Source organism: Malania oleifera, chromosome 6 (assembly GCF_029873635.1).
Source record: "Malania oleifera isolate guangnan ecotype guangnan chromosome 6, ASM2987363v1, whole genome shotgun sequence".
Classification (NCBI taxonomy): Eukaryota; Viridiplantae; Streptophyta; class Magnoliopsida; order Santalales; family Ximeniaceae; genus Malania; species Malania oleifera.
Window position 1 is genome coordinate 56280491 of NC_080422.1, and position 12537 is coordinate 56293027.

Below are 12537 nucleotides of genomic sequence, written 5' to 3' on the forward strand. Positions count from 1 at the left end.
TGCTAGTAATACTCAAAAAAGAGTGGGGAAAGTGAAATAAATAAATAAATAAACAAAACAAAACAAAACAAAACAAATAAAGCATTTCTAATTACCTCTCTAAGAAACCTTCCTTCAGAAGTGAGATTACCATTTGTCTGAGGATCCTTAAACCATTTTATGGATTTAGCAGCCGCTGCACACCCCATAGCATGCGCAGAGTATGAGTGTCCATGCAAAAGGGCCTTGAGCTAAACAGAATAAAAGCAGATGTAAACATCACACATCAAGAAGAGCTCTTCCCTAGTAGACATGTATGTACACATGCACAACAACCAGGCTGATGACAAACTATCACAAACTGGTTAGACTTTCAATTTGAAAATTCAATCAACTTTAAGATATCAAAATTCCAAAACCTCTTAAAACTGAATCAGTATAGGGTGTTTAAAATTCATAGCATAGTTTCAAAACTCATTGAAAGCCTTGGTCTAAGGGTAGTGTTGCCGCTGTTTGATATGGAGATCACGAGTTCAAGGCATGGAAACAGCCTCAATGGAAAAAATGCAAGGTATAGCTTTGTACTATATACCCATTGTGGTCCACCCCTTCCCTGAACCAGGTTGCCCTTTTAGTTTCAAAAATCAGATTGGACAGTGATACCCCACAACTGGAAATAGTACACGTTAATGGTTATTAGGTCATTTAGCATTATTACTATGTGCTAAAGTTATGTTAGTAAGGGTATTATGGTCATTGGTATGTACTTGAAAAAAATTATAAATAGAGGAAGAGATCTATCATTGATGTTAGGTCTTCCATTTCACCTAACTATCCAACATGTTACCACAGCAAGATCTAACTTAAATCCTACATGCATACCAACACCAAACCCTAAACCTCAAACCTGCAGCTGTAGAGGGATTATTCGCAGTACACCACCAAGACCAGAAGCAAAGTCTAGAAGCTGCTAGAAAACACTGTAGTTGCCAGAAAATCCAGGGCGCTGCTGTCCTCTTAGAAACTCAAAGAAATCCTTCACATTTTGCAAAAATAACCAGACACACACAGAGCCTGCTGGTCAACTGATCTGTAAAATTTCATAGCCAGGGAGAGGCCCACATGCCGCCACTGGGCCAGTAGCTCCGACTCCTAGAAACCGGGACATTGAGAGTACTTTGAGTAAGATTTCAGCTCTGATTTTTCCCATAATGATTTGATTTAACTCATAGACCGTAATATCCAATTGTTGGTCATGTTTTTAGTTCAAATATTCAACCTCTTTCGATCACTCGCTCGTGGCAATCCGCTAATTGTCCATCACTATTATTAAAGTGATTAGTGGTGCCTTGTGGCAGTGTCAGTGTGTAGGCTAATTTTTTAGGGCTGTAGCAATGCAATGTCCAGTTTTTGCTGAGTCATTCATGGTTGAATCCATGGTTGACTCATTTGTTGTTGTTTTGGTTGGTCCAAAAGTTCACTCGTGGTTGTTTTGGTTGGTTTAGAAGTTCACTTTTGGTATTTCAAGAGCATTTTGTTCTCTGAGTATTTCTGATTTGCTGCTATATCGAGGTTGTGTATGTGTTGGGATGGCGTCCTCAAATCCCAAAAGTGTGTTTCCTTCGTCAAGTAGTTGTTCAGTTGAACAAAGCACTATAACTGTCTTGGAGGAAGAGTACCAAGGCTCCTATAGTATCAAGCATTGCATCTTTTGCTCAGATGGGTAATCCAACAGTCTCTATGTCATCTTGTATCTCTCCCACTAGTCCAAATATTACTAGCTCTGCTTCTACTGACCATATGACACGTGTAAACAACTACTTTCATGCTTTTCAATAATAAAATTCTACCTCAAGTTACCCTTGCTTATGGGTCCACTACTACAATTAAGGGGAGAAGAACAGTAAATCCTACTCCCTCCATCTCCCGTTTTTCTGTTTTGTACATTCCTAAGACCCTTTCAATCTCTTGTAAGTTAGTAAGCTTACAAAAGTCACTAAAATGTTATGTAACCTTGTTTCCTGACTCTGAGAATATATATGTTTTTCTGTTCTGCAACTCCATTTTGTTGTGGAGTGTGGGCACAAGATGGCTGATGGATCATACTAGAATTAGTCATATAGGTATTGAATTGGGTGCTAAAGTACTCCTTAGCATTATCACTTCGAAGTATCTTGGTTGGCGCATCAAATTGAGTCTTTATTTAAGAATAGAAGGCACAAAAGATATTAAACAACTCAAAATTATCTTTCATCAAATACAACCAAGTCACCCTGGTGTAGTCATTGACAAATGTAACAAAGTATCGAAACCCCAATTTCAACATGACATGACTAGGACCCCAAACATCATAATGGACAAACAAAAAAGGACAAGACACCCGTTTGTTGACTCAAGCAAAGGTAATAAGATGATGTTTTTCCAACTAAAAAGACTCACACTCAAGACTAGAAGCAAAATTCAAGGTAGGAACACGCGATTTCAATTTGTCCATTTTGCTATGGAGTGTGGGCACAAGATGACTGATGGATCATGCCAGAATTAATCATATAGGTATTGAACTAGGTGCTGAAGTACTCCTTCACATTATCACTACAAAGTATCTTGATTGGCGTATCAAACTGAGTCATTATTTGAGGATTATGGTTGTGGGTTGGAGTCATAAAAAAAGTTGAATGACAACACCTTCGAATCCTATTCCAAAAATGACAACAAAATTAGCAGCTAAGACAACAACAAAAAGACACCAAGCCTTAAGTCCCATTTGATAAGGTCTGCTACATGAATCCCTTTCCACCAATTTATACGATAAAATTAGCAGCCAAGAAATGAGGGAAAAAATCAAATTTAAATGCAAGATGCAAGCTGCGTCAGTAGAAATGACTTGGCGCTCGAAAATTAATTTGATTTGATTTGAGATCTCGTATGGAACAGTCTTGTCATAAAGAAAATATGGTCTTGATTTTTTAGATAAGACTAGGCTATTGGGATCCAAACCTATTGGTACACCCATGGATCCCAATAGTTAGTGTTAGATATAGGTGATTCGTTGCCTAACGCAATATGATACCTAAGACTTCTTTCAAAGTTGAATTATCACATTCACTCGACTAGACATATCTTTCGTAACAAGTGTTGTAAGTTAGTTTCTCGGTTCTCCAAGAACAAGTCACTGGGATGTAGTAATTTGCATTTTGAGATATCTCAAAAGTGCACCAAGGAGAGGTCTCTTATTTCAATATTGGGATCACACTCATATTTAAGGATACAAAGATGCAGATTGGCCAAGTCGCCTTTCGAAAGAAGTACCACAATTGAGTATTGTATCTTTTTTTGTGGTGATTTGGTTTCTTGGAAGAGCAAGAAACAAACTATAGTGGCCAGGTCAAGTGTTGCGCTAGAGTATAGAGCTATGACTGAGACTACATGTGAACTTGTTTGTTGAAGAACATGTTGGAAGAACTGAGTTTTCCACATACTCAGCTGATGGAGTCGATGTATGATAATAGGGCTGCTATTCATATTGCCTCCAACCCAGTCTTCCATGAGCAAACAAAGTAGCTCGATTACACTTGATGGTTAGGAAATTAATAACACTAGTAGAATTTGATACCTTAGATGCAAGTTGAAGATGTAATACATAGCCTTCAATCATGTTAAGCGAATGCAGAATACCCTTAAATTTTAAAGGGAAGTTTTATAGGCGAGTATAAGATTAGCTATGCTATATAGCTCACAATGTTGCACAACTAAGAAACAACATATCTAAAAAGTAAAAGCTATCAAAATGAAAATGTTAGATGAGTGATATAATGTTAGAAGATAAGTTATGGAATGAACATATTTGTGGTAAGTTAGGCATAGCACTTGTAGAAGATAAGATAAGGTAGGGGCAGTGGAGATGGTTTGGGCACTTGCAATGTAGGCCAATAGAGCACCATTGAGGAGGTGTGAGCAAGTTACCATGAGTGGCAATAAATGGGGTTGGAGTAGACCTAAGATAAATTGGAATGATCCCTCAAATTTTTGGAGAAATTGTTCAAGATTGTGTAAATTGGAAAAAGAAAGCATTCATGTAGCCCATTTGACTTAGTCTGAGACTTGAGGTTTGATTTATTTTCTGTTGTACACTGCACAATTCATGGTTACCGTAAGTCAAGAAGCACACGCATTGTGCTTGCATATGACTAGTATGTCTGAGTGTGTGTGTTTTTATGTGTGCACATGCATATATATATTGTTAGAAGAGAATATGCTATTCTAGTAATTGGGTGGTGTGAGTAGGGTTATTCTTGTCCTAGTGTCTTTTTTATTATAATATGGTGGCAGACTTGGTGTTGTAGGTAAAATCCAAGAAACTGTCAACTGGGCTTTTCATCTTTCTTCTCGTCTTATCTTTTTTTATCTCTAATCCAAAGTGCTATATTTTCTTTATTGGATCGTGAATTTATTTCTTATTTACAACATGTTATCAGAGCAATAAACTTCTCTGAACCTGATTTATCTGACATTCTAACATAGTTCACTACTTCACCTCTCTTCCTCTCCTTTTCTCTCCATTCTCAAGTTTTAAGTAGATAACTTTCTGGTTTTGGAGTCGTTTACGGTTTCTTAATCATCACCTCTCAGATGTGAGCCACTCTTGTGGGTGTTGTGTGGCCTACGGTAGTTTGCGCATGTAAAGACAGCACCCTACTGTTTCTATAAGACTGCTGCAGTTCTGATGTTTCCTCTGACCCTGGTTGAGTGACAATGCTTTTATTAAGTTTTAATTGCTGTTTTCAAGCCTGCCTATGGTTCTAACTGCTGCCAGTTTTGTTATTGAATGGCTGCATGGCCGTTTAAGTGTCTGCAGTTCTCCTTGGTAGTCTGCCTTGTTCTGTGTGGTCAAACAGTGGTCTGCTTTGTTCTGTGTGTCAAAGCCAACATTGACAGGATGTTTGAGAGACAATTTATGTGTGTAATTCGTCCTAGGATACTGTAAGTCTGTAACTTCAGCTCTGCGGTCTTAGCCGCCTATTGACATTCTGCAACTTTGAAGTTCTGGAGAGCTTCTCTGTATTAGTGTGAGCTGCCTGGTTCTGCTTTGTTGCTGTGTTCTGTTCATTCCAGATACTGCTGATTGTAGTGTACTGAGGGTTGTTTTGATGGTCGCTGATTACGCGTCAAAGTTGCATAATTAAGTATTTAAATGCATTAATTAAGTGTTTCTATTTTAATTAAATACTTAATTATGTCCAGTATTTTAATCATCGAGCTCAATTGATAATATTAAGATAATTATACTATTTTTGCCGTAAATTTACGAATATTCATGTTTAATTATTGCAGGATAATTTTTCGGAAGCCGAGCCACGCATGAAATTGAAGAGCCGTGCCATGCAATTAAAAGCTAGGACGTGAGCCCCATGCATGCATGTGCCATGCAAAACCAACATGCAACATGCATGAAATTATGTGGGTCGTGTGCATGAAAAGGAACTTGGAGACCGTGTGTGAAGGCAAAGAAGAACCAAGGAGCTGGTGCACGTAGCCGGATGCAAATTGGAAGCTGGGCCTGCGTGACATTAACAAAGCTGTGTGTGCTTGTGTGTGAGAAGACCATGTGGGCCATGCATGCAATTTGAGAAGGAGCCTTGGGCCGTGTGTCAGAGAGCCGTGCACTGGGTTTAAAGAAAAAAGAGCAGGGCCGTGTGGGGTTGAGTACGTGCAAGGGCCATGCACGTGAGAAGGCCCACGTGCTGGGAGTTTTTTGAGAAGGCCATAGGGTCTCGGGCAGCTGGAAATAAAGGGCGTTGCCAGGGCTTTTATTGAAAGGGGAGGTTAGAGTAGAAGAGGTTTTTTATTAGCTAGGGTTCTAGGCTTATTTTTGGGAGAGGGTTTTTGGGGCAGCCGCACAGGGGTTTTCCCTCTTTAGGTCTCGTGCCGCAGCAGAGCACACAGCAGTGTGCGCAGGAGCTCTCTCCACCCTACGGCTACATTCTCTCTCTCTCTCTCTCTCTCTCTATTCGTTTCATTCGTTTTCTTTATTATTACTTCAATAACTTGTTCAACATTTTGAGTTTACTATAGGATTAAATTTATGTTTTGATAAGTATTATGTTTTTGAGTTTATTTAATTGTTGAATGCTTGTATTATATTAATCAAATTTTCATTTTGGTTCGTTATTTGAATATTTAAAGCTTGGGTTATTTCTTGTCATTTATTTTATGCATAATATGTTTGTAGTTTATGTTTCTTTAGTTCTCTCTCATTCTCTCTTGTTCTCTTGTTTCTTTAATTAATTAGTTTGTCTAAACTTCAATGTCATTTTAATATTTAATGGAACTTATTATTATTGGTTTAATTTTCTTTTAAGCTCATTTTAATGTGGATTTAATTTGTTTAAGTATTTGGTTGAGTTTGAAACTTTGTTTAAGTTAGTTTAATCTTGCTAAAGACCTTGTTTAAGAGTAGTTTATTTTTGTTTAGGCCCTTGTTTAAGTTCATCTAGTTGTTGAATATTTTTATGAGTAATGCAGTCCTTTTCCTTAGTCTATTATTTGAATGCTTAAAGAGTCGGTCATTTTGCTTGTATAATTTCGTCATTGTTTGTTTGAATGGGTGAATGAGTCATTCACTGGATTACACTAGGTTGGCATTGTTGGTTCATTTGTTTAATTACATGTTAGTTATTTTTCTGCTTAAGCATGTTATGTTTTTAGTTTAGGTTTCGCTTGTTTTAATTTCGTCAAAAATTCTCAAAGAACCCAGTAATCGAATCTGAACTGTATTCAGTAAATTGTTTTCTTATTTTCTTATTTTTGTTTTATGCGAGTTTGAAATTATTTTGCATTCCCTGAGGAGACAATCTGGTCTTTTGGGCTAATTATTACACGACAAAGCTTCTATACTTGGGATAGCCTTTGCGTTGCTCATTTCAAAGTGAGTCAGTCTCTACCAAGAGAGCTTCAGCTGATGATGTTAACAAACAGATCACAGCCATCAAATTGATTGGATCCTCCAACGGGAAATGTTTGTGTATATTAATGCAAAAGGGAAGTCCAAGTATTAGCATTGTCATCTGTATCCAAACTCAAGGGTTATGAAGATTGGATGAAGGAGAACAACACAATGCCTGTGTGGTTGTGCAATAGCATGGAGCCATGAATTGTTGCAAACGTGATGTTTTATACAACTGCCAAGGCCTTGAGATGATCTTTGCAGAAGTGCTTTGATCTTTCACAAAACCGAACGCATGTTTTGACCTATAGGATAAGTTTCACAAATTTGAACAAGAAGGTAGATCCATCCATGATCAAGTTCTTGTCATCGAATGCATACCGTTCATGAATGAAGCATATGCTAGAATACAAACATATCATCAAACATGGTTCTCAGTCTCTTTTCAAAACTTATTCCCACGATAGATCAGCCATGCCTCTAACCATGGCAATTGAAAGAAGGAAACAAGATTTGAATGCTTGGCAGGCGTAGGGTATCGGGATAAGGAGATCATTGTGGAAACTTTCACATTTGCACAATTGTGGCAAGTACAATCACACTATTACTCATCATTGGGATATCCATGGGAGACTGACTTCTGCCTATAAGCCTTTTGCAAAAGGGTGATCATCAAGTGCACATAGCCACTCCACTGGGAGTTGAGTGCATCTACTGTTTCCCAAAGGACTACAACAATCTCATCTACATGGTTCAACAACTCCAAACTCAGTCTTTTGTATTAGTGCTACCATGGCCCATTTGCATATAGTCAAGCTTCTTGCCTCTTCATCTCCTAAGTTATTCCTAATTTATTTTAGTCCCTAAAACCCACCACTTTACACTCTTAAGGTTACTCATGCTTATGATACACCGGTTTCTAGTTGTCGCAATATTCCTTCATTTCCTCCATTTCCTATTTCCTCTATGTTTGTGTGCCTAAATTTCCTTTGAACCTCTTATCAGCTAGTTGATTAACTAAACCTCATACCTATTACATGACCTTTCCTTCTCATTGTGTTATTCTAGATCTTGGGACAAAGAAGAGGATAGCTTTAGAAGGGTGGCATGTACAATTTCAATGGTTGTGGCGATAGATCCTCACACAACTTCAATTTCTACTCATGATGTTTCTCCGGACTGTGGCATGCTCATTTGGGTCATCCGTCCCTTCAAAAATCGAACAAGTTTTCCAATGCTAAAGCTTATTTCTCTTTTTGAGTGTTCTACATGTCAATTAGGAAGAATATTAGGACATGTTTTCCATTAAGATTTGAGTCTCACAGTAAGTTAGGGTTGACTTTTTGAGTCCGATCCTTGTTTTGAGGCTGACAAAGCACCACTATCTTATCTGTGCGTTGAATGCTTGTACAGTTTTTTTATGTTGGCATGCACATAAGACAAAGGGAAATGGAAGCCAGAAGCACTTAAAGAGCACATACTATTGGTGCATTCCATGAAGACAGAAGAGCAACGACGAAAAGAAGACATATTTATTTTAATTGTATATGCATTTATTTTTTGGTTTGTAATAATGCATGCATCTGCATGATATGAATTGAATGCTCAGACCGAACCATAGACTGACCATAGGGAACCAAAGGCCATAGATTGACCTTAGGGATCAGGTCGATGTCGGATTTTTGGGGTTAACTCTCAATGACCATAGATTGACTTTAGGTCCCCATAAATTCTAGTAAAAATCATGATTTAAATTAATCTTTGAAAGGGTCTCACTCGACCGAACTCAGCTAGTTATATTCAGCTCAGTCGACTGAACCATTCATAGGTCAACAGTTTGACCAAGTTTTTGTCGACCGATCATATTATGAATGTATCTTCCATAGTCGACTGAACTGGCATGTGTTTGACCCCCAACAACTTAGTTGACCAAACTTCAAGTTCATTTATGATTGAGTTGACCGAACCATATAAATAGCAGACTGAATTTCAAATATAGTCGACCAAACCTCAAACGTTTTCAAAATCGCCTTAATTCAGTCGACTATATTGGTAGTTCAAAAGTGCCTTGGTCGACCGTACTTATCAATATAGTTGACCGAACTTAAAATACAGTCGACCGAACCTCTCGGGTTGGAATTTTTTAAAAGCGCTAAAACGTCATTAACTTTTAATTAAACTTTTCCAAAATACTGAGCGTGCCGCCAATGGTCATAATTTTCGAAAAATCTATAAATACCCCCTCTTAACTCCAGATTAGAAACTTTGATCAACTCCAAATTTCTCTCTAATCCTTTGTTAATCAAAGTTCCCCCAAACCATTTTTATTGCAAAAATCATTCTGTTGGGGCTAAATCTTTTATACAAATCTCTCAAACTCTCTTTCATGCTCTTATTTCAAAATCATTTTTAAGGAGAGTATTTTATTTAGGGCATTTTATTTGCATACACTCCCACTTGTTATTTATTTCCTGAAAATTATTTTTGAGAGTATTGCATAGGTTTTCTCCCGGTTATTTCTTTGATAAATATTTTTGGGGAGAAAATTATTTACAGCACATATTTTCTTGAGCTTAAATTCATAGGTTCTTCAAATATTCTTTATTTGAAAAAATATTTATAGGAGAACAATAACACTCGTTTTTTATATATATTTTATTTGTGCAAAACTATTTGATAACACCCTTACTCTACTGAGCATATTTCGTATCATATTAGAGTGCATGTATTTAGAGCTCAAACTTTGTACATTTCTACTTGTATTTAGAAGCATTTTACCATGTACAAAAATGGTTTTTATTGTACTGGTTGGGTTCATCCCATTAATTGAACTGGGGAGTCTTAACCCCATAAGTGAGACCGGTTGGGTTTAGCCTGAAAATTGAACTGGTGCGTCTCAGCCCCGTAAGTGAAACAAGTTGGACTCAGCCTTATAATTGAGTTAGGGTTTACCTTGCCCCCTAAGGAAAGGTTGTAACGGCTTTTACTCCACCCGTTTAAGTGAGCAGGGATAGTGTAATCCTTGGGGTATGCCCAAGGCGAGGACGTAAGCTGGCTTGGCCGAAACTCGATAACAAATATCATGTGTCTCTTTCTCCCTATCTCATTTACTTTTCGCACTTTAATTTCAGTATGTGTATGCTTGTTCACGTTTTGTTATAACCATTTTGCATGCACATAGAATTAATTTAAATGAGATATGTATGCACACATTGCTCACTTACTTTACATACATGTTTTATTTCGAATGGGATATGAGATGCGGTGAATCCGCGTAATTGTTTAAATTAGCGAAAAAGTTTTAAATGTCCAATTCACCCACCCTCTTGGGATCACACCAATTCCAATAGTTAGTGCTCTCTTTAATTCATTCAAATATTTAGGGTCTGTGTAGAATCAAGAATTTGACTAATATCAACATTTTGTGCCCTTTTTGGAAGATTTTTCTTGTACAATATGGATATGTTCGTTAAAAGACATGGATGAATTTTTTAATGTATTTAGCCAATAAATAAAAACTCAACTTGGCATTGGCATTCAATTTTTTCAATATGACAAAGCACTAGAAGTGGTTCATAAGGAGTTTGTCTTTTTCCTTAGCCAAAATGATTATTCATCAAACATCATCATTACATACCCCTTAGCACAATGGAGCAGCTAAAACAAACAAATAAAATTTTCTTTGACACAACATAGTCTCTGCTCTTTCATTTGCATCTTTCTAGAAACATTTCGGCTCATGGTCTCCTTATAGCCTATTTTCTAAACATGCTAATTAGACAGAGTGATTTTAGGAAGCTATATGTGGTAAGCTAGCTAATTTACATAGAGTGATTTTAGGAAGCTATACACGATAAACTAAATCTCCTCTCCCATTTATGATAATGTATACATCCTAGATTAATAACTACTAACAAGGCATAATTTGACATCCCCACTCAAATTGATGCGGGTTATCCATAAGCATTGATCTGTTTGTAAGAAAATTCTGTCGTTGCCATGTAAGAGCCTTGGTGAAAATATCTGCCACTTGAAGATTGCTAGAAACATGAGGAAGAGAGATAGTTTGTGCTTCAAACGACTCACGGATGAATTGGCAATCAACCTTGATATGTTTAGTGCGTTCATGGAAGATAGGATTCGCTAAAATGTGAATGGCACTAGTATTGTCCGCATGAAGAGAAGTAGGGCCACCTGAAGAGAAGCCAAGTGCAATGTATTGAACATAGCGTATAGTTTTAGTCTTGCATTGGAATGTTAAGATAACCTCACTCACTTGAATAGCTATATATATACATCTTAAAGTTCTAAGCAATATACACAAAGTGATGTTCACTTTCTCTTATATAGTTCTCTCTCTTTTACTTTCTTCTTGGTATCAAAGCAAGGTTGGGTTCCTTGTTTAAGGTTCGAGTTCTCAAATGAGGCATATGCTCTGCACTCGCCACGTATGTGGAGCTTGTGCATCAGAAAGCTTTATTGATAGTAGGTTGAGTCGTATGCTCTGTACTTGTCACTTTTAGTGGATCTTGTACATCAGAAAACCCAGTCTACTATTTTCCCGATACCTTCCGGCGGCTTTTCCGGCATCTTTTTGGCAACTTTCCCGTCGACCTATGACTTTTCCGACAGCTTTTTAAGAGATTTTTCCGGTAGCATTTCCATCGACTTGCTTTGCTATGCTACGTTGATACTTTTGCAACTCATTTCTCTTCATTACAATGGCTACTAAGGATAATGATATGCCTACCAAGCGCAGTACATCCACCTTTTCATCTTTGAACCTTCCACGCCCTAACTTATATCTGGCTCAGACTGCCCCTGTTCAGAAGGTCACCAGCATTCTTCTGAATGGCAGCAACTTTCATGCCTAGTCACATTCCCTTCGCTTATATCTTGGGGGCCGTGGCAAGGCTGACTGGTTGTTAGGAATGGAATTTTGCCTAGCTAATACAAATCCGGCTTACTGACAATGGTCCATTGACAACTGTGTCATCCTGGGTTGGATATTTACTTCTATGGAGGACCGTCTCTACAGCATGTTCATGTTTCACGATACTGTTCATAGACTTTGGTCTGCCTTGACCAAGATGTTCGCCCACACAAGGTGTGAGGCTCAAATTTTTGAGCTTTATTGAGAGCTCCACCAGGCGACCCAGGCTTCTTTGGGTTTATCTGTGACGGACTTCTTCGGCTATCTCCAGTCTCGGTGGGAGGAGCTCGCCCAGTATGAGCCTCTTTCTGAGTTTCCTACCGAGGCAGCAACTATTGAGGCAAAGCGCCAAGATCATCAGCATACTTATTAGTTCTTGATGGGTTTATAACCTGAGATCGAATTACTCTGGACTCAGATTTTGAACACATCCCTGGTGCCCTCTTTGTACGAGGCATTTGCAATAATTGATTGTGATGATCGGAGACAATGTCTTCTCCCTGGATTTACTTCTTCTAGTGTGCCCGAGTAGGTTCCACTTGCAGCCCCTACTAGTTCTAGGTCTGTTTACTGCAAGACTCGATTCTGCTAGCACTGCCAACAGAATAATAACACAATTAAGCGTTGCTTCATTCTCCACCCAAAGCTACAGGAGCATTACTCCAAACAAGCCTCTCATGGT

At 38.0% G+C, this 12537-nt stretch overlaps 1 protein-coding gene across 2 annotated transcripts in view; it reads right to left on the reverse strand.

Moving 5' to 3' along the window:
* Window positions 1-12537, reverse strand: part of LOC131156979 (bifunctional dethiobiotin synthetase/7,8-diamino-pelargonic acid aminotransferase, mitochondrial) — a 134460-nt gene that overhangs the window by 9628 nt on the left and 112295 nt on the right. For both annotated transcript variants that reach the window (XM_058110768.1, XM_058110769.1), the window contains one exon: window positions 96-230. In XM_058110768.1, the coding sequence (XP_057966751.1) occupies window positions 96-230 (135 nt within the window). The remainder of the gene's footprint in view (window positions 1-95; window positions 231-12537) is intronic.